This window comes from Nerophis ophidion, linkage group LG10 (genome assembly GCF_033978795.1).
Source record: "Nerophis ophidion isolate RoL-2023_Sa linkage group LG10, RoL_Noph_v1.0, whole genome shotgun sequence".
Classification (NCBI taxonomy): domain Eukaryota; kingdom Metazoa; phylum Chordata; class Actinopteri; order Syngnathiformes; family Syngnathidae; genus Nerophis; species Nerophis ophidion.
In genome coordinates, this window is record NC_084620.1 from 3,505,315 (window position 1) to 3,528,045 (window position 22,731).

The 22,731-nt window shown below is 40.3% G+C and overlaps 2 protein-coding genes across 4 annotated transcripts in view; both read right to left on the reverse strand.

The window, feature by feature from the left end:
- The window catches only part of tnpo3 (transportin 3), a 29,209-nt gene extending 25,835 nt beyond the window's left edge, over nucleotides 1-3,374 (reverse strand). Inside the window, exon 1 of one of the 2 annotated variants that reach the window (XM_061912047.1) lies at nucleotides 3,093-3,374. In XM_061912047.1, the coding sequence (XP_061768031.1) occupies nucleotides 3,093-3,212 (120 nt within the window). In that variant the 5' untranslated portion in view covers nucleotides 3,213-3,374. The remainder of the gene's footprint in view (nucleotides 1-3,092) is intronic. The other variant, XM_061912048.1, reaches the window with a different exon arrangement.
- A 3,235-nt stretch (nucleotides 3,375-6,609) lies between these two features.
- irf5 (interferon regulatory factor 5) lies at nucleotides 6,610-17,795 on the reverse strand. 2 transcript variants are annotated; one of them, XM_061912049.1, is made up of 9 exons: nucleotides 17,676-17,795; nucleotides 16,769-16,952; nucleotides 16,367-16,541; nucleotides 16,254-16,276; nucleotides 10,741-10,768; nucleotides 10,457-10,678; nucleotides 9,924-10,313; nucleotides 9,738-9,856; nucleotides 6,610-8,486 (listed from the first exon to the last, which is right to left on the reverse strand). In XM_061912049.1, exons 2-9 carry the CDS (start codon nucleotides 16,940-16,942, stop codon nucleotides 8,298-8,300), a joined length of 1,320 nt encoding a protein of 439 aa, XP_061768033.1. In that variant the 5' UTR covers nucleotides 16,943-16,952; nucleotides 17,676-17,795; the 3' UTR covers nucleotides 6,610-8,297. The 2 variants fall into 2 exon arrangements, with proteins under 2 accessions (XP_061768033.1, XP_061768034.1); XM_061912050.1 differs by having other exon boundaries at nucleotides 16,769-16,972; nucleotides 17,676-17,748.
- Nucleotides 17,796-22,731: the final 4,936 nt, after the last annotated feature.

A 22,731-nucleotide genomic window follows, 5' to 3' on the forward strand; every position in this document is an offset into this window, starting at 1 on the left:
CTTTGTTTCCAAATAGTTCAAGAAACGCCACCACATATGAGTAATATTTTGCACTGTTATACAATTTAATAAATCAGAAACTGATGACATAGTGCTGTATTTTACTTCTTTATCACTTTTTGCAACCAAAAATGCCATGCTCTGATTAGGGGGTACTTGAATTAACAAAATGTTCACAGGGGGTACTTATTTGAGTATTTTTATTTATTTTATTATTTCACCCTATGCTATTTTAAACGCTTGGCTCTTACATGATTTAATAGGATTCGCGTTTTGATTGGAACAAGTAGAGTTTAATTGAGTTTCAACTATTTGCTGTTTTTTGTACAGAACTTGGGGAAACTGTATTTGCTGGTAAAATGTTTGATTGGGTGACAAGCTATCGAACACACACACACAGCGAGCTCTGCAATGCAACGCCGACACTCAGCTCATACAACTTGGTCCGGCCCTCACTGACTTGGGACCATTGCAAAATGATGTGCGTCCCAAAGTCACCAGCTTTGGCGTCACTATAGACAGCGATTTTAAACTTGACAAAAAAGTCAATGCCGTTTTAAAATCGTGTTTTTATCACCTTCGTCTTTTAGTAAAGGTTAAACCCTTTTTATCTTTTAACCTTTTTCAACAAGTCGTGTATGCTTTTATTTCAAGTCACTTGGACTACTGCATTGCACTTTATGCTGGCATTAGTCAAAAAGCTCTCTCCCGGTTGCAGTTAGTCCAGAACGCGGCAGCACAACTTTTAACAGGGGCCAGGAAATGCCAACATATAACCCCAATTCTTCAGAGTTTGCACTGGCTCCCTGTTCATTTTAGAATTGATTTTAAAACATTGCTGTTTGTTTTTAAATCTTTACATGGACTGGCACCTCAGTATATCTCGGATCTCATCTAAATTTACACTCCTGCGCGCGCTCTGAGGTCCGAGAGCCAGTTCAAGCTCGCGGTGCCCAAGACCAGACTTAAGACCAGGGGAGACAGGACCTTCTCTGTGGTCGGCCCTAAGCTCTGGAACACTCTGCCCCTCCATGTTCAAACTGCTTCCACAGTGGAGTGTTTTAAGTCTCGTCTTAAGACCCACTTTTATTCTTTGGCTTTTAACACTACGTGAGTTGTGTGGTCCTCTGTTGTCCTCTGTGTTTTTATACTTTTCGATTTCTATTTTACTGTTTTAATTGATTTTACCCTTTAAAATTGTTTTTAATCAATCCATCCATTTTCTACCGCTTATTCCCTGTTGGGGTCGCGGGGGGCGCTGGCGCCTATCTCAGCTACAGTCGGGCGGAAGGCGGCGTACACCCTGGACAAGTCGCCCCTCACAGATAGACAGACAACATTCACACACTAGGGCCAATTTAGTGTTGCCAATCTACCGATCCCCAGGTGCATGTCTTTGGAGGTGTTTTAATCATATTTATTTCTATATTTATTCATTTTTATTCAGTCATTGTTGGAGCATAATATTGTTTTTAACATGGCTGTGCAGCACTTTGGAAACATTATTGTTGTTTAAATGTGCTACATAAATAAAGTGGACTGGATTGACACCAATCATCCATCCATTTCCTACCGCTTATCCCCTTTGGGAACGTTGGTACCTATCTCGGCTACAATTGGGCGGAGGGCGGCGTACACCCTGGACAAGTCGCCCCCTCATCGCAGGGCCAACACAGATAGTCAGACAACATTCACACTCACATTCACACACTAGGGCCAATTTAGTGTTGCCAATCTACCTATCCCCAGGTGCATGTCTTTGGAGGTGTTTTAATCATATTTATTTTTATATTGTTTTTATATTTATTTATTTTTTGTTTTTATTCAGTCATTGTTGGAGCATAATATTGTTTTTAACATGGCTGCGCAGCACTTTGGAAACATTATTGTTGTTTAAATGTGCTACATAAATAAAGTGGATTGGATTGAAACCAATCATCCATCCACTTCCTACCGCTTATTCCCTTTGGGGACGCTGGTGCCTATCTCGGCTACAATCGGCCGGAAGGCGGGGTACACCCTGGACAAGTCGCCACCTCATCGCAGGGCCAACACAGATAGACAGACAACATTCACACTCACATTCACACACTAGGGCCAATTTAGTGTTGCCAATCTACCTATCCCCAGGTGCATGTATTTGGAGGTGTTTTAATCATATTTATTTCTATATTTATTCATTTTTATTCAGTCATTGTTGGAGCATAATATTGTTTTTAACATGGCTGTGCAGCACTTTGGAAACATTATTGTTGTTTAAATGTGCTACATAAATAAAGTGGATTGGATTGACACCAATCATCCATCCATTTCCTACCGCTTATCCCCTTTGGGGACGCTGGTGCCTATCTCGGCTAGAATTGGGCGGAAGGCGGCGTACACCCTGGACAAGTCGCCACCTCATCGCAGGGCCAACACAGATAGACAGACAAAATTCACACACTAGGGCCAATTTAGTGTTGCCAATCTACCGATCCCCAGGTGCATGTCTTTGGAGGTGTTTTAATCATATTTATTTCTATATTTATTCATTTTTATTCAGTCATTGTTGGAGCATAATATTGTTTTTAACATGGCTGTGCAGCACTTTGGAAACATTATTGTTGTTTAAATGTGCTACATAAATAAAGTGGACTGGATTGACACCAATCATCCATCCATTTCCTACCGCTTATCCCCTTTGGGGACGCTGGTGCCTATCTCGGCTACAATCGGGCGGAAGGCGGCGTACACCCTGGACAAGTCGCCCCACTAATCGCAGCAACGCCGACACGTCAAATAAAAATATACTTGGGCGGGTTTGAACATTCATATTGCATCAAGTCCTAATCTCGCTGCTGTGACAAAAAGTCGCCAGGTAGAAAACCAGCCAGTGAGCAACCACTGTTGTGATTCATTCATTAGTCGCTGACTAACTTAGCTTCTATGCTAACAGGCTCATGTACAGCTGCGCAGTTCTTCCCCGCAACTCTTGGGGCAGGGCGTCAAAATATTCAAGCGTCGTATAAATGTCCGGCTAAAACCAGGCCGGCACCACCTTAGTGTCACCCGCCGCCCACCAGATCTGACCCCGGTCTTTCCCATTTTCCTACCGATCTCTGCAGCTCTCCCAGCCACACCGAAGCTCGTTCCTTCCCGGCCGGATCCGGGTCGTTGTGCAGGGCCTGGACAGCTTGGTAGACCAGCGACAAGCTCGGTTTCCCGCCCTCCATTGCTCGGGACCGAAGCAGGAGCTCGATAAGGAAGAAATGCGACTAACTATGTGGTTGTTAACAAATCCTAGACCGTCTGTGTGCTGACCGCCATCTCGCACGGGCTTCCCGCGTGTATCCACTGTGCCGAGCCGTCGAGAAACACGGACAAGAACATTCGTTCCGCTCTCAATGAGTCGAAGAGCAGAGCAAAGATGTAATCACATTTTCGGCGATTTCTTCAGTTGTTCATTTAATGGCATTTATTTATTTAATTATACTCAACATATATCTGTCTTTTTATCATCGTCTGAATAAAACAGTTAGTGTTTCATTTGTTTATCATTTCTGTTTTGAAAATAAAATCTCCATCCATCCGTCCATCCATCCATCATCTTCCGCTTATCCGAGGTCGGGCCGCGGGGGCAGCAGCCTAAGCAGGGAAGCCCAGACTTCCCTCTCCCCAGCCACTTCGTCTTGCTCCTCCAGGGGGATCCCGAGGCGTTCCCAGGCCAGCCGGGATACATAGCCTTCCCAACGTGTCCTGGGTCCTACCGGTTGGACGTGCCCTAAACACCTCTCTCGGGAGGCGTTCGGGTGGCATCCTGACCAGATGCCCGAACCACCTGGCGACTTTTTTTATCACAGCAGTTAGATTGGGACTTGATGCAATATGAATGTTCAAACCCGCCCAAGTATATTTTCATTTGACGTGTCGGCGTTGTTGCGATGAGGAGGCAACTTGTCCACGGAAATCAGCCAATACTGATTGGTGATCGATCGATCAAAACATCTCTAGTATTTTGCATGTATAAAATGATAACTATTCTTTTCATTTATGCATTTATTGATCTAATTATACTCAACATATATCTGTCTTTATATCATCGTCTGAATAAAACAGTTAGTGTTTCATTTGTTTATCATTTCTGTTTTGAAAATAAAATCTTCATCCATCCGTTCATCCATCCATCTTCTTCCGCTTATCCGAGGTCGGGCCGCGGGGGCAGCAGCCTAAGCAGGGAAGCCCAGACTTCCCCTCTCCCCTGCCACTTGTCTAGCTCTTCCCGGGGGATCCCGAGGCGTTCCCAGGCCAGCCGGGAGACATAGTCTTCCCAACGTGTCCTGGGTCCTACCGGTTGGACGTGCCCTAAACACCTCCCTAGGGAGGCGTTCGGGTGGCATCCTGACCAGATGCCCGAACCACCTCATCTGGCTCCTCTCCATGTGGAGGAGCAGCGGCTTTACTTTGACTTCCTCACGGATGACAGAGCTTCTCACCCTATCTCTAACGGAGAACCCCGCCACCCGGCGGAGGAAACTCATTTGGGCCGCTTGTAAAGCTCATGACCATAGGTGAGGATGGGAACGTAGATCGACCGGTAAATTGAGAGCTTTGCCTTCCGGCTCAGCTCCTTCTTCACCACAACGGATCGGTACAACGTTCGCATTACTGAAGACTCCGCACCGATCCGCCTGTCGATCTCACGATCCAATCCCCCCCCCTACTCGTGAACGAGACGAAATAAAATCTCATTACCCAATAAATACAATGTATGGCAAGGGTGTCAAACATACGGCCCGTGGGCCGGATCAGGCCCGGGAACAGGTTTTACGCGGCCCGCGGAATGAGTTTGCTAAGTATAAAAATGAGCCAACATTTTTGAATGAAAGAAACAGCTGTTCTGAATGCGTCCACTAGATGTCAGAGTAGCAATTATTTACCGTATTTCCTTGAATTGCCGCCGGGGCGCTAATTAATTCAAAACCTCTTCTCACTCCTGCGCTTACCAAAGGCATGCGGTAAAAGTAAGCATATGCTAATTTTTTAAAAACCTCTTCTCACTCCGGCACTTACCAAAGGCGTGCAGTAAAAATTTGAGTGTGATGTAAGCTTGGACCTTAAATCCTACTGAATAGCTCTTAATCTTCTTCCCTTTATGCGATTTCAAATTACCGGTAGTGAAATCAGCCTCCTTTATTTTGAAAATGATGACAGAGGAAGTGTCACAAGTTTGACCAGGCGGTAATACTAAGCATGCGCTAATTATTTTGGGAAGCGAGTTTGACCCGGCAGTAATTCAAGGCAGGCGCATACTATATATTCAAGGAAATACGGTATTTGTATCTTTGTAGATCAAGGGTCGGCAACCCAAAATGTTGAAAGAGCCATATTGGACCAACGATACAAAAACAAATCTTTCTGGAGCCGCAAAAAATTAAAAGCCATATTACATACAGATTGTGTGTCATGAGATATAAATTGAATTATGAGGACTTAAAGGAAACTCAATGACACCCCTGATGTATGGACATAGATTTGTGTTATTTGTATTCAAGGCTATCAAAATTATTTTAATCAATATTTTTGAGATGAGAAAGTGACAAGGTCTCTGGCAATGCATTTCAGGGAGTTTGTTCAACTTGTGTTAGCTACGCACATGCCCAAATGTCCAGTTGCTCCCGCAAGGACAGGCAGATCAAATGGGACAGTCACAGAATGACATAAGTACGTCAATATTAAATGTGAAATTAATGAATACAATTTGGAAGTAAATGATGAATGTCTTATTGAATGTGTCATGAAGTAGTACAGTGGTGCTCAACCTTTTTTCAGTGAATTTTTTTTAATTCAAGTACCCCCTAATCAGAGCAAAGCATTTTTGTTTGAAAAAAAGTGATAAAGAAGTAAAATACAGCACTATGTCATCAGTTTCTGATTTATTAAATTGTATAACAGTGCAAAATATTGCTCGTTTGTAGTGGTGTTTCTTGAACTATTTGGAAAAAAAGATATAAAAATAACTAAACACGTGTTGAAAAATAAACAAGTGATTCTATAAATAAAGATTTCTACACATAGAAGTAATCATCAACTTAAAGTTCCCTCTTTGGGGATTGTAATAGAGATCCATCTGGATTCATTAACTTAATTCTAAACATTTCTTCACAAAAAATAAATCTTTAACATCAATATTTATGGAACATGTCCACAAAAATCTGTCTGTCAAAACTGAATATTGCATGGTTGTATTTTTTTTTCACAGTTTATGAACTTATATTCATATTTTGTTGAAGTATTATTCAATAAATATATTTAAAAATGATTTTTGAATTGTTGCTATTTTTAGAATATTTTTGAAAAATCTCACGTACCCCTTGGCATACCTTCAAGTACCCCCAAGGGTACGCGTACCCCCATTTGAGAACCACTGAACTAGTATAATGTAAATTGCATTAATTTATTTAACTAATTAATGTTTTTTTAATTATTTAAATATTTAAAAAATGTAAATATTTCACAATGTCATTCACGATTTCATGAAACATTTAAATAGTTATTTAATGAACTTGTATGGCAGCTTCTTTAATTCATTTTATCCGTCAAACCCAGTCGTCAAAATCAGAGACACATTCATTTAACTAATTGAAAATACATTTATTTCTGGCCCATTTGACACTTCCTACAATAAACACGTTGGCCCCCTGCATGAGAATTTTGGGGGGGAAAAAATAGAACAGTCAAAGAAAATAAACATTATGCACATGCTGCAGTAAGGAGTTTTCTTTGCTCTGCTTAAAATAGCACATTGATAACACACAATCTTTACAGGTTCACATTAATGTGGGTAAATGTTTGCTTATAAAAACCGATGCATGAACATTCAAAGTGTTTAAAAAACATGTAAGGTGTGCATACATTACAATCTTTCTATACTTTCTTTTCTCATGCAAAATAAACACCATTAATAATTATTTAAATGAGATATTTCATCGTGATTAAGAGAAATTAATCCTCTCCAGACTTTTAATTAATCTAACTTAAAAAAAATCTTATCTGTCTACTCACCAGTGTGACAAATTATCATACCTGAATCTTAAAATCATGGTACATTGAGGAACATAATAGTAGATACCCAGTTTGCTGTTGCTTAGGATCAATTGTTACAGAAATGACCATTTATATTTAACTACTATTGCAATTTATATTATAGTTTATATCAGGAGTTCTTAACCTTTTTGACCTTGTGGCACAACTTCAACCACTACAGAGGGGGTCAAAGCCCACTTAAATATCAACATTAAATTAGTAATCTTACTCTCGATTTGAATTGTATTCAATAATTATATATTATCTACTTACAGTATACAACCTTGTGAAAGGATATGAAACCAAGTTTTAATCAAAGATTATTATCAGGGCTTAGATCAGACTGTTAAACAAATAAATAGTAATCAAATATACTACATAGAATGGGACTCCAACAAAAGTAAAATAAAAACAAATTTACCACTATGCAGTCCTAAAATAAATACATTATAGCTAAATTATAACACGGTTCCCTAACTAAACTGTGAATAAAATGAAAGTGCAAATGAAAATGTAGCTTCATAACTTTAATCAGATTTTTTGTGCTTATGAAAATTTTGTGACTTGAGCTCCAGACTGATTATTTGATATTGTCATTACTGCCACAAAAGTCCCGCCGCGGCCCATACTGACCACATTTGATCGATTTTGTAGGCCCTCAAGGGGCTGAGGCTGCCCAACAATGGTTAAGAAACTATTGCAGTTTGACCTTCAATAGAAGCTGTCACTGGCAGAACATCGCCCCCACCTGGTTTCAAAGACAATGCACAACATCAGGTGGCGTGCAGGGTGCAATGTTTGCTAAAAGCTAAAAAGTCAAATGATCGTACATTCTGTAATATTTGGAATTACTGGTTGTTCATCATACAATTTATAGTTACTGAAAGATTCACCTACCACTCATTAAATTATCAAAACATACGCACTACAACCTGCACAACATGAACACAAAACTAACAGAAAAGCGCCATTAAGCAAAACCTATAAAAAATGTACGTTATAAGTCTTTGAATGCAGGCAAAAAAAACTATTGGTTAAAATACTAAAGCATCATGGTCATTTTTAGGACAAACGCCAACAAACCTTCATATTTGGACCAAACTTTGATAATCAATATTAGTACAAACATTAGCATAATACAGTTTAGCTAAAACTGTCTGGGCGATTGTGGTTTTCTAAGTAACGCCTTAAGCACCTGATTCCCCAGGACCGGTTCTAAGGGATTTGAATGTTTTTTAGGGAACAGTGTCAGTCCAGTGCGCGTGGACATGTTGACTCTGGAGGAGTCTCTGAAGCTCTTTGAACTGCTCCACTGTCTGGTCCTTCACATCTGGGATTGAGATCTGCAGTCGGATACTGTCAATGGACCAGCTCTGCTCTCCGGAGAACATTTCTGTTAGAATGCGAGCCACTACAGGAACCACCTAAAGAGGAGAAGATGGGGTCTTCTTTAAAGGCCTACAGAAACCCAGTACTAGCGACCACGCAGTCTGATAGTTTATATATCAATGATGAAATATTAACATTGCAACACATGCCAATACGGCCGCTTTAGTTTACTAAATTGCAATTTTAAATTTCCCGCGAAGTGTCGTGTTGAAAACGTCGCAGTATGATGACTCGTGCGTTTGACGTCTCGGGTTGTAGCGGACATTATTTTCCAGCCTGATCCAAGCTATAAGTAGTCTGCTTTAATCGCATAATTACACAGTATTTTAGACATCTGTGTTGCTGAATCTTTTGAAATGTTTTCAATTAATAATGGAGAAGTCAAAGTAGAAAGATGCAGGTGGGAAGCTTTAGGCTTTAGCCACACAAACACACGGTGTTTCCTTGTTTAAAATTCCCGGAGGTGAAGCTTTACTATGGATCAGAGCGGTCAAGCCAACATGGATCCCGACCAAATGTCAACCAGCAGGTTTCGGTGAGAAAATTGTGGTAATAAGTCAGGAGATCAGTGGAGCTTCTGTCCTGCTGCAGCTTCGTTACTTCCTTCAGAGACTCTGGCGTCAACACACCCGCGGCCACACCCTTCCGACTTCCAGGTACTATTTAATCTCACTAAAACACTAGTAACACAATAAGCAGATAAGGGATTTTCCAGAATTATCCTAGTAAATGTGTCTAAAAACATCAGAATTTTTTTTTTTACTTTTTTTTTTTCTAGTTCATCACTCTAAATTTCCTCATCCACAAATCTTTCATCCTCGCTCAAATTAATGGGGAAATTGTCACTTTCTCGGTCCGAATAGCTCTAGCTGCTGCTGGCCATGATTGTAAACAATGTGAGGATGTGAGGAGCCCTACAACCCGTGACGTCACGCGCACATCGTCTGCTACTTCCGGTACAGGCAAGGCTTTTTTATTAGCAACCAAAAGTTGCGAACTTTATCGTCGATGTTCTCTACTAAATCCTTTCAGCAAAAATATGGCAATATCGCAAAATGATCAAGTATGACACATAGAATGGACCTGCTATCCCCGTTTGAATAAGAACATCTCATTTCAGTAGGCCTTTTAATTCAAACAAGCTTCAATTGCTTCAACAGGTAAAGTTATTGAAACATAAAATGTTTCTCATACATTTTACATGTGAATGCTGAAAGGTGATGTTGAATCAGAAACTACCGGATCATCGCAATCTTAACCATCTGACCTAAGCTCCTCCCACCAACCTGAACCACAATGAGTTTCTTCTCTTTGGGTCTCATGTCAGGCCAGTCCTCTCCAAAGCAGAAGCAGATCTCAAAAGGGGGGGCATTCGGAACTTCACCCTTCTGGTATAAGATCAGTCCTGAAGAGGAAATGTGTTACACAAAAGTTCAAATCTGATCAAAGTTTTAGTTTCTTAGGCTTGTCACCTTGCAGGAAGTCGTTGAGGCTGAAAACCCTGACTCTCCTCTCCCTCTCTAACCGATTGGGTTGGCCCTGATCAGGCACACCCGGTCCAGACCAGAACACCTTACACTGACAGAGGCGTAAAGCGTAAATGTCCTGCTCCCAGATTTCTAGGATTAGGCCACGATCCATCACGTTCAGGAGGGCTTCTGTGAACTCCCGTTGCTTCTGACTCAAGATCTCAGAAGTTCCCGGAAACCGGACCTGTTGTAGGGTGACTGGTCCAAACAATTCCACCTGCTCTGGGTTGGGCTCTAGTTGTCCATAGTACAGCCGGCAGCCTTGAGGGTTACTGACAGTCAGAGAACCCATTGCCCGGCCGCGGTATTGGAACTTAAGATCCAGATCAGTTACTGCGGCAACACAAAACGAAACACTGCTTTAATGTTTTGTTCTGGCTATCAATGTCCAATTAGATTGCATAATGAACACACATTCATCCTTCCTGCAGGTCCTATGACAACTTTTAATCTTGATCTCAAAAGTCATCACTCACATGGAATGCTGCTGAGCAGGTTTGGAGGGTCTACAACATGACCCTGGACCACAGCACACGCCTCATTCGGGGTGTGATCTAAGTTCATCCCATCTAACATTGGCTCAGAGGTGAGTGGATGAAAACGCGCAAATGTTTCGCTGGTGGAGGCACAAAACTGGCTCAAATCACTGGGGGGAGGTGGAAGTGATGTGACAGAGCCAGAGTCACGGATCCTGGAATCTGACAAGACATTGTATCAGACAACATCATCTCTATTTCTATGACATTAAACTTTTACTCACCTATTGTCAGCTCTGTCAGATTTGGTATCTGAAACACAATTTAAAGTGTAGATGTAGACAAATCAAGTATAACTCATACCTCGGTTTTCATATGCACCGACTTTAGTGTTATTCGGTTTTGGTACAAACTTTTCACCAAAAACACAGCTGTTGAGTACGGATACAAAATAAGCCACCATAGAACCAAATAAAGGCGGTGCATGTACTAGTCAGATGAACGTCCACCAAGGCCTGAAAGTCAGTGTTTCTAGAGCAGGGGTGCCCATTACGTCGACCGCGAGCTACCAGTCGACCGCGGGGGGTGTGTCAGTCCATCTCCAGCCAGGCTTTTAAAAAAAATAGACCTAAAAATGAGTGATCATCAATTTTCACCAAGACGTCACTTAAATGACATTCACGGTACCGGAGGGTCTTGTGAGATGACGCTGGCTGCTGCAAGATCATTATTATGAAAATATGACCGAGAGGAAGGCGAGAAACACTTTTTATTTCAACAGACTCTCGCGCCGTACCTTCCGTCAAAACTCTAAAGGCCGACTGCACATTTCCTATCTTCACAATAAAATCCCTGCTTCATGCTGCCTGCGCTAACTAAATACAGAGTCTCGGAAAACTGGCGTGCACAAGCGATCCCTCAGAAAGCTGGCGTGCACATCACTTGTGCACGCCAGCTTTCCGAGACTCTTATTTTGTTAGCGCAGGCAGCATGAAGCAGGGCTTTTATTGTGAAGATAGGAAATGTGCAGTCGGCCTTTAGAGTTTTGACGGAAGGGACGGCGCGAAAGTCTGTTGAAATAAAAAGTGTTTCTCGCCTTCCTCTCTGTCATTTTTTCATAATAATGAACAGGCAGCAGCCAGCGTCATCTCACAAGACCCTCGGGTGCCGTGAATGTCAATCAAGCAAGCTACGGAATTTGCCGCCAATGTTTTTCTTGTAAAGTGTATGGAAGCTGGATGAATTAGATGCCAAAAACCAACCACTTTCATGTGGTATTGTACAGAAGGGACAACTTTTTTTCTCCTCCATTTGAAAATGTGGGCGTTATCATCATTACTGTCTGATTCCAATCAATGCAAGTCATCAGAATCAGGTAATACACCAACTTATATTCTTGTCTTGGTGAAAGAAAGACATCTATATGTGTTACACATGCTTGTATTATCATTAAACACATTTAACTTGTTTACAAAAATGTCTCTTTCATAAATAAATAAATATAAATGATATATATAAATGAGGTAGATCCCCTCCAGTTGGTCAATTGAAAAGTAGCTCGCCTGCAGAAAAAGTGTGGGCACCCCTGTACTAGAGTGTCACTGAAAGCACCACACTGCTGAGGTAAGTCTGGTCAAACAATCAAGGCAAGTATGGGGTGTGGCGGCTGTCCTCAGTAGTTTTGGAGGGAGCTTTCCTTCATCCTTTTCATTCATATGCGTTCCGATCATGGTTTTTTGCTGTTGATTTCGTTATCATGAATTGATTAATGTGGACCCCGACTTAAACAAGTTGAAAAATGTATTCGGGTGTTACCAATTAGTGGTCAATTGTACGGAATAGGGCTGCAAATCTTTGAGTGTCCCACGATTCGATTCAATATCGATTCTTGGGGTCGCGATTCGATTATAAATCGATTTTTTCGATTCAACGCGATTCTCCATTCAAAAACGATATTTTTCCGATTCAAAACGATTCTGTATTCATTCAATACATAGATTTCAGCAGGATCTACCCCAGTCTGCTGACATGCTAGCAGAGTAGTAGATGTTTGTAAAAAGCTTTTATAATTGTAAAGGACAATGTTTTATCAACTGATTGCAATAATGTAAATTTGTTTTAACTATTAAACTAACCAAAAATATGACTTATTTTATCTTTGTGAAAACATTGGACACAGTGTGTTGTCCAGCTTATGAGATGCCATGCAAGTGTAAGCCACTGTGACACTATTGTTCTTTTTTTTTTTTTTTATGAATGTTTAATGATAATGTCAATGAGGGATTTTTAATCACTGCTTTGTTGAAAATATAACTACTATTGATACTGTTGTTGATGATATTAATTTTAGTTTCATTACTTTTGGTTTGTTCTGTGTGGTGTTTGTGTCTCCTCTCAATTGTTCTGTTTATTGCAGTTCTGAGTGTTGCTGGGTCAGGTTTGGTTTTGGAATTGGATTACATTGTTATGGTATTGCTGTGAATTGTTTTGTTGGATTGTTTAAAAAAAATAAAAATCGATTAAAAAAAAAAGAGAATCGATTCTGAATCGCACAACGTGAGAATCGCGGTTCAAAATCTAATCGATTTTTTCCCACACCCCTACTACGGAATATGTACTGTACTGTGCAATTTACCAACAAAAGTTTCAATCAATCAAACCGATCAACTGTGTTTTTGTCATTTATTTTTGGTGAGTGACATTGGCAGTCTAACAATATCAACAATATTTAAACTAGTTCTGAATATGGATCAATCCGGCCTCCCCTTGCATGTATTTTCCTGTTAGTAGACACTTCCACCCGTACTTCTTAAAGTTTACAAAGCACTTCTTTTTTTGTGTTGTTTCAAGCTAGCTGTTGAGCTGGCTTAGAAACGAGTATGCCTTCTTGTTTACTCCTGCTTGTTCTTACTCGCTGTGTAACATGTTTAGCCTCGTCCTCAAGTGATTGTAAAAAAAAAATTGTTTATCTTCCGCAATGCAGTTATATGCTAGTCCACTGGGGGAACAAAAATAAATGCAGGGTCTGCCAGAGGCCATCGACTTTTGTGATCAGCATTGAAAGGCGTCACGTAATCGATTGGCCGATCACATATTTTTTTCACTGGATCGGTTCGCAGCCGAGTGTGAAGCGGCCGGAATGAGAATCAGCACCTCCAAGTCCGAGTCCATGGTTCTCGCCCGGAAAAGGGTGGAGTGCCATCTCCGGGTTGGGGAAGAGACCCTGCCCCAAGTGGAGGAGTTCAAGTACCTGGGAGTCTTGTTCACGAGTGAGGGAAGAGTGGATCGTGAGATCGACAGGCGGATCGGTGCGGCGTCTTCAGTAATGCGGACGTTGTACCGATCTGTTGTGGTGAAGAAGGAGCTGAGCTGGAATGCAAAGCTCTCAATTTACTGGTCGATCTACGTTCCCATCCTCACCTATGGTCATGAGCTTTGGGTCATGACCGAAAGGATAAGATCACGGGTACAAGCGGCCCAAATGAGTTTGGGTCTCTCCCTTAGAGATAGGGTGAGAAGCTCTGCCATCCGGGAGGAACTCAAAGTAAAGCCGCTGCTCCTCCACATGGAGAGGAGCCAGATGAGGTGGTTCGGGCATCTGGTCAGGATGCCACCCGAACGCCTCCCTAGGGAGGTGTTTAGGGCACGTCCAACCGGTAGGAGGCCACGGGGAAGACCCAGGACACGTTGGGAAGACTATGTCTCCCGGCTGGCCTGGGAACGCCTCGGGATCCCCCGGGAAGAGCTAGACGAAGTGGCTGGGGAGAGGGAAGTCTGGGTTTCCCTGCTTAGGCTGTTGCCCCCGCGACCCGACCTCGGATAAGCGGAAGAAGATGGATGGATGGATGGATATTTTTTTCACGGAAATCAGCCAATACTGATTGGCGGTCGATGGATCGGAACATACTCATTATTTTGCATGGTTTTCTGTGTATAAAATGATAACTATTATTTTTCCTGAGGGGAATTCTCCTAAAGGAATCAATAAAGTACTATTTATCTATCTATCTATCTATCTATCTATATCAGTGGTTCTTAACCTTGGTGGAGGTACCGAACCCCACCAGTTTCATATGCACATTCATTGAACCCTTCTTTAGTGAAAAATAAAATGTTTTTTTTCAAATTTAAGACAAAGTTGTGTGTTTTTGGCAACACTTTAGTATGGGGAACATATGATATGTAACAAAGACTTAATTTAGAGTTTTTTGGACACTAGGGGAACATATTCTAAGTAATAAAGACTGAATTTAGAGTTATTTGGTTAGGGTTAGGGTTAGGGTTATAGGGTTAGGGTTATAATAAGGCCATGCCGAATAAGGCATTAATTAGTACCTAATGACTAGTTAAGAGCCAATATGTTACTAATTTGCATGTTAATAAGCGATTATTTAATGGTGAATATTTTCCCCATACTAAAGTATTACCATATTTTTTTTACTGGTGCACAAAATCAACCGTGCATGAACATCACCTTGTTCAAACAACAAAACTAAGACAGTACATAAACTCACAGCAAATGACACACCTGCAACTCAATCAGCTGTTGCCGTATCCGCAACATGCCAACAGGGAGAAGTTTGTATTTACACGAAGAGTCGGGTGTGTTTGGACCATAGGGTTCGATCGAACCCTGGTTTAGAACCACTGATCTATCCATCTATCTATCGAAAAGTGTTTTATGTCAATATTTTTGGGTGTCAACAACAGAAAAATTGATTCGTTTTTCAACAAACCCTCAAAATATCCATCCATTTTCTAACACTTGTCCCTTTTGGGGTCGCGGGAGCCTATCTCAGCTGCCAGGCTCCCTTTTTAGACCAGTTGATCTGCCGTTTCTTTTCTTTTTCTTCTATGTCCCACTTTCCTTTGTGGAGGGAGTCCGGTCCGATCCGGTGGCCATGTACTGCTTGCCTGTGTATCGGCTGGGGACATCTCTGCGCTGCTGATCAGCCTCCGCTTGGGATGGTTTCCTGCTGGCTCCGCTGTGAACGGGACTCTCGCTGCTGTGTTGGATCCGCTTTGGACTGGACTCTCGCGACTGTGTTGGATCCATTATGGATTGATCTTTCACAGTAACATGTTCTCATAGTCATCATTGTCACCGACGTCCCACTGGGTCATTATTGTCACCGATGTCCCACTGGGTGTGAGTTTTCCTTGCCCTTATGTGGGCCTACCGAGGATGTCGTAGTGGTTTGTGCAGCCCTTTGAGACACTAGTGATTTAGGGCTATATAAGTAAACATTGATTGATTGATTGATACAGAAAGATCCCAATCCCAGGATAGAACTCAGGATTACTCAGGACCTTCGTATTGTGAGGCACATGTACTAACCCCTGTGCCACCGAACAGATTACCAAAACCCTTGAGGTCTCTCTGGACGTTGTTTTTAATATTCTTATTTATTTTGACAAAGCATTACCTCATCGTGGGCTTCACGGTGCCAGAGGGGTTAGTGCGTCTGCCTCACAATACGAAGGTCCTGAGTTCAATCCCGGGCTCGGGAACTTTCTGTGTGGAGTTTGCATGTTCTCCCCGTGTCTGCGTGGGTTCCCTCCGGATACTCCGGCTTCCTCCCACTTCCAAAGACATGCACCTGGGGATAGGTTGATTGGCAACACTAAATGGTCCCTAGTGTGTGAATGTTGTCTGTCTATCTGTGTTGGCCCTGCGATGAGTTGGTGACTTGTCCAGGGTGTACCCCGCCTTCCGCCCGATTGTAGCTGAGATAGGCACTAGTGCCCCCCGCGACACCAAAGGGAATAAGTTGTAGAAAATGGATGGATGGATTACCTCATCGTCATCTGCTGTGGCATCTGAAAACAGGAAACAAACTGTAATGAACATTTTGTTTGGTGCAGGAAGTTGACAAGCACAAAAAGTCCAGAACGTGTTTTCGGCCTTACCCGTGCAAACAACTTCATAAATTTTATAGGCTTCGACTGGCATCTCTTTGGTGCCATCAAACTTGAGTTGAAACTCTCGACTTTTATTCAGCGCACAACGAAGGTTGGCTTTCCACTTGGCTGGGTCCGGTTCGTCCACGCCTTCCTGGAATTTTCCTGTTTCAAGAGCCCACGCCTACAGGGCGTCATAAAGAGAGCTTTTCAACTGAAGTCATGTGAGAGGAAAAAAATCGAAGCTAGGAAGTCACCACGGCGGTAGTTCAGCCAAACAGGAAGTTGATTTTTGAAGAAGTGAAACTTGAAACAACATCAAGGTTTGGTTTTGTTTTCTCTTCAAGTTTTACATTTTAACTCTGAATGAAGACATGTGCTTTGACAGTAAAAAAAAAAAAACCCTCTGACCTTGAAGACGGTGTTATCATCTTCACATGTTGGCGTGTGACGTGTCGCATGTTTCCACGGGATCTGGAAAAGTCGGCGCTCGGCGTTCAGCCAATGAAGACCGGGGAATCGGCCGCTGTCCACTTGAGCCAGAAGCCACGGTTTCAGGCGGACTCTTCGAGGTTGCATGCTCATGCTTGCACTCCTAGGATGCGGGTCACAATGCTGCAGGTTGCCATGGTAACAGTAGTAACGTGGATCACTGACTGGAGACAAAACTTCCATCCATCCATTTTCTACCGCTTATTCCCTTGTGGGGTCGCGGGGGGCGCTGGCGCCTATCTCAGCTACAATCGGGCGGAAGGCAGGGTACACCCTGGACAAGTCGCCACCTCATCGCAGGGCCAACACAGATAGACAGACAACATTCACACTCACATTCACACACTAGGGCCAATTTAGTGTTGCCAATCAACCTATCCCCAGGTGCATGTCTTTGGAAGTGGGAGGGGCCTATCCCCAGGTGCATGTCTTTGGAGGTGGGAGGAAGCTGGAGTACCCGGAGGGAACCCACGCATTCACGGGGAGAACATGCAAACTCCACACAGAAAGATCCCGAGCCTGGATTTGAACCCAGGACTGCAGGAGCTTCGTATTGTGAGGCAGACGCACTAACCCCTCTGCCACCGTGAAGCCCGGAGACAAAACTTAACTTTCGCATTTTTTTTTCTTACTTTTTGAAGGGTAGTGACAACACACACACACACACACACACACACACACACACACACACACACACACACACACACACACACACACACACACACACACTAATGCCAATGACAATACTTTAACATATTCACCAAATTTTTGTATATCGATAAGAACGTGAGTGAATTGGGGAAAAGGATTTTAAACGGGGACCCACCTGCTCCCGGTCTTTGGTTGAAACAAGCTCCTCTCTCTCGTCCCACAAACTAACCAGAGAAAAGAGCCGCGGAGAAAAAGTGAACTAAACTAAATGTCAAACACGCCACATTCACACAAGCTGCTACTACATCCTTTAAGTAATTCACAGACCACCAAAATAAAATAATTGCTTTTTGAAGAATCAGCTCTAATCTGATATTCTAGTTTATACAAAATATATAAACCAATAGATTAATCAATCAATCAATTAATCACACCAGTGGTTCTCAACCTTTTTTCAGTGATGTACCCCCTGTGAAGATTTTTTTAATTCAAGTACCCCCTAATCAGAGCACAGCATTTTTGGTTGAAAAAAAGAGATAAAGAAGTAAAATACAGCACTATGTCATCAGTTTCTGATTTATTAAATTGTATAACAGTGCAAAATATTGCTCATTTGTAGTGGTCTTTCTTGAACTATTTGGGAAAAAAAGATATAAAAATAACTAAAAGCTTGTTGAAAAATAAACGACTGATTCCATCATAAATAAAGATTTCTACACATAGAAGTAATCATCAACTTAAAGAGCCCTCTTTGGGGATTGTAATAGAGATCCATCTGGATTCATCAACTTAATTCTAAACATTTCTTCACAAAAAAAGACATCTTTAACATCAATATTTATGGAACATGTCCACAAAAAATCTGTCTGTCAACACTGAATATTGCATTGTTGTATTTCTTTTCACAGTTTATGAACTTAGATTCATATTTTGTTGAAGTATTATTCAATAAATATATTTATAAAGGATTTTTGAATTGTTGCTATTTTTCGAATATTTAAAAAAAATGTCACGCGCTCCTTGGCATACCTCCAAGTACCCCCAGGGGTACGCGTACCCCCATTTGAGAACCACTGAATCACACAACTGTCTTCATGCTCACATACATACTAGCATACTAGAAAACTTTTGCTCATAGTCGACTGATTTACCAAATATAAAAGGACTGATGGTCAACAGCAGGCAAAATCGAACGAATCACGCTGGCCTATGAAAACTGTAGTCAAGGGGTGTCAAACTCATTTTGGATCGGGGGCCACATGGAGAAAAATGTACTCCCAAGTGGGCCGGACTGGTAAAATCCCTGCACGATAACTTAAAAATAAAGACACCTTCAGATTGTTCTTTCTTTAAAAAAATAGTACATGCACATTCTGAATATGTACAAATCACAATGTTTTTTGTTTTTTTACACTTAAATGTTGTGGTTAGTAGTATTTTATCTTTGTTCGTCACTATTAATACCTTCTGAATAAATCATGTGATAATGTCCATCAGTCAACTCATTGATGTTCATTTTCAATTTATCAGGATAAGGTTATTTATGTTGTTTGTACCCCTGGGGGTACTTGAAGGTATGCCAAGGGGTATGTGAGATTTTTCAAAAATATTCTAAAAAATAGCAACAATTCAAAAATATTTTATAAATATATTTATTGAATAATACTTCAACAAAATATGAATGTAAGTTCATAAACTGTGAAAAGAAATGCAACAATGCAATATTCGGTGTTGACAGCTAGATTTTTTGGTGGACATGTTCTGTAAATATTGATGGTGATGATTTTTTTTTTTTTTTTTGTGAAGAAATGTTTAGAATTAAGTTCATGAATCCAGATGGATCTCTATTACAATCCCCAAAGAGGGCTGTTTAAGTTGATGATTACTTCTGTGTAGAAATCTTTATTTATAATTGAATCACTTGTTTATTTTTCAACAAGTTTTTAGTTGTTTTTTTTCCAAATAGTTCAAAAAAGACCACTACAAATGAGCAATATTTTGCACTGTTATACAATTTAATGAATCAGAAACTGATGACATAGTGCTGTATTTTACTTCTTTATCTCTTTTTTTCAACCAAAAATGCTTTGCTCTGATTAGGGGGTACTTGAATTAACAAAAATGTTCACAGGGGGTACATCACTGAAAAAAGGTTGAGAACCACTGCACCAACATGTGGTTTATTTTTTTTTTTTTTTAACATATGTAGCATAATCTACAAAGATACAAATAATTGTTATTGCGACATCTAGTGGACACATTTAGAACAACAGGTTCCTTCATTCAAAAATTCCAGCTCATTTTTATACTTAGCAAACTCATCCCGCGGGTCGGATAAAACCTGTTCGCAGGCTGTACGTTTGACAACCTTGCTCTAGTCCAGTAGTTCTTAACCTTGTTGGAGGTACCGAACCCCACCAGTTTCATATGCACATTCAGTGAACCCTTCTTTAGTGAAAAAGCAAACGTTTTTTTTCAAATTCAAGACAAAGTTGTGTGTTTTTGATAACACTTTAGTATGTCTAGCATTAAAAGATTACAGTTGTTACAAAATGCGGCTGCTAGACTTTTGACAAGAACAAGAAAGTTTGATCATATTACACCTGTACTGTATATACCTTTATATACATATATACATACATATATACCTATACTGTATATACCTTTATATACATATATACATACATATATACCTATACTGTATATACCTTTATATACATATATACATACATATATACCTATACTGTATATACCTTTATATACATATATACATACATATATACCTATACTGTATATACCTTTATATACATATATACATACATATATACCTATACTGTATATACCTTTATATACATATATACATACATATATACCTATACTGTATATACCTTTATATACATATATACATACATATATACCTATACTGTATATACCTTTATATACATATATACATACATATATACCTATACTGTATATACCTTTATATACATATATACATACATATATACCTATACTGTATATACCTTTATATACATATATACATACATATATACCTATACTGTATATACCTTTATATACATATATACATACATATATACCTATACTGTATATACCTTTATATACATATATACATACATATATACCTATACTGTATATACCTTTATATACATATATACATACATATATACCTATACTGTATATACCTTTATATACATATATACATACATATATACCTATACTGTATATACCTTTATATACATATATACATACATATATACCTATACTGTATATACCTTTATATACATATATACATACATATATACCTATACTGTATATACCTTTATATACATATATACATACATATATACCTATACTGTATATACCTTTATATACATATATACATACATATATACCTATACTGTATATACCTTTATATACATATATACATACATATATACCTATACTGTATATACCTTTATATACATATATACATACATATATACCTATACTGTATATACCTTTATATACATATATACATACATATATACCTGTACTGTATATACCTTTATATACATATATACATACATATATACCTATACTGTATATACCTTTATATACATATATACATACATATATACCTATACTGGCTCACCTGCACTGGCTTCCTGTGCACTTAAGATGTGACTTTAAGGTTTTACTACTTACGTATAAAATACTACACGGTCTAGCTGCATCCTATCTTGCCGATTGTATTGTACCATATTGTCACCGACGTCCCACTGGGTGAGTTTTCCTTGCCCTTATGTGGGCCTACCGAGGATGTCGTGGTGGTTTGTGCAGCCCTTTGAGACACTAGTGATTTAGGGCTATATAAGTAAACATTAATTGATTGATTGATATGTAGAACATATTCTTAGTATCAAAGAATTTTTTTTTTAGAGGTTTTTGGACACTAAGGGAACATATTCTAAGTAATAAAGACTTAATTTAGAGTTATTTGGTTAAGGTTATAGGGTTGGGGTTATAATAAGGCCATGCCGCATAAGGCAATAATTAGTACCTAATGACTAGTTAAGAGCAAATATGTTACTAATTTGCATGTTAATAAGCAACTAATTAATGGTGAATATGTTCCCTATACTAAAGTATTACCATATTTTTTTTACTGGTGCACAAAATGAAGCGTGCATGAACATCACCTTGTTCAAACAACAAAACTAAGACAGTGCATAAACTCACAGCAAATGACACACCTGCAAATCAATCAGCTGTTGCCGTATCCGCAATATGCCAACAGGGAGAAGTTTGTATTTACACGAAGAGTCGGGTGTGTTTGGACCTCGGGCGAACCCCTTAGGTCGACTCACCGAAACCCTAGGGTTCGATCGAACCCAGGTTAAGAACCACTGCTCTAGTCGAAGACAGCCCAAAGATTGTGTAGTCGTTTTGTCACCGTGTGGTGAATCGCAAGGCTCCACCATACTTTGTCTTCATCTAGAGCAGGATTAGGGAACCTATGGCTCTAGAGCCAGATGTGGCTCTTTTGATGACTGCATCTGGCTCTCGGATAAATCTGAGCTGACTTTGCTTAACACGATAAGTAATGAATAATCCCACTTATAATCACAGTGTTGAAAATAATGTTCAAAATATAAAACATTCTCATGCATTTTTAATCCATCCATCCGTTTTCTACCGCACCTGTTCAAGAAGTTGCGTTAATGGTAAGAAGTTATTTATTATTGGTTAGTGTGTGGCTTACCCTCCTGGGGGTTCTTCAGACCACCAAGCACCGACATGAGAGCCTGTTTCAGGGTTACAATATTTTTTTATTTTTCAATAAGTCTCTCAGTTACTTTCCAGCAATTGTCTTTTTCTCTTTCATTCTCGCTCGCGCTCTGGCTCCAGCTCCAGCTCCTAACCCATCTCTCCTCCTGGCTGCTGCTTATAACAGAGCGACAGGTGATTAGATAACAAGGCCCAGGTGGGCCATCTATGCACCTGTCGCTGATTTCGAGGCTGATCGTGGCAACACCCCGCTTCGCTGCAGGCCCGCAGGCCACGCCCCTTCTACAGTTAGCTTCAGAATGTTGGTATTACAAAGAACAAGAGACCTATTATACTCTAGAAATGTTGGTCTTACTTACTTACTTACTTTAGTTGTGTTCAGTGTTAAAAAAAATATTATATGGCTCTTACGGAAATACATTTTAAAATATTTGGCTTCTTGG

What these genes read in the sequence shown, in the direction of transcription:
- irf5 (XM_061912049.1), bottom strand. Translation starts at nt 16,942, where the DNA reads ATGAGCATGCAACCTCGAAGAGTCCGCCTGAAACCGTGGCTTCTGGCT. An exon ending in TTATGAAGTTGTTTGCACGG is followed by an intron (nt 16,277 to 16,366) that starts GTAAGGCCGAAA and finishes TCCTGTTTTCAG; the next exon opens with ATGCCACAGCAGATGACGAT. An exon ending in TCTGACAGAGCTGACAATAG is followed by an intron (nt 10,679 to 10,740) that starts GTGAGTAAAAGT and finishes ATGTCTTGTCAG; the next exon opens with ATTCCAGGATCCGTGACTCT.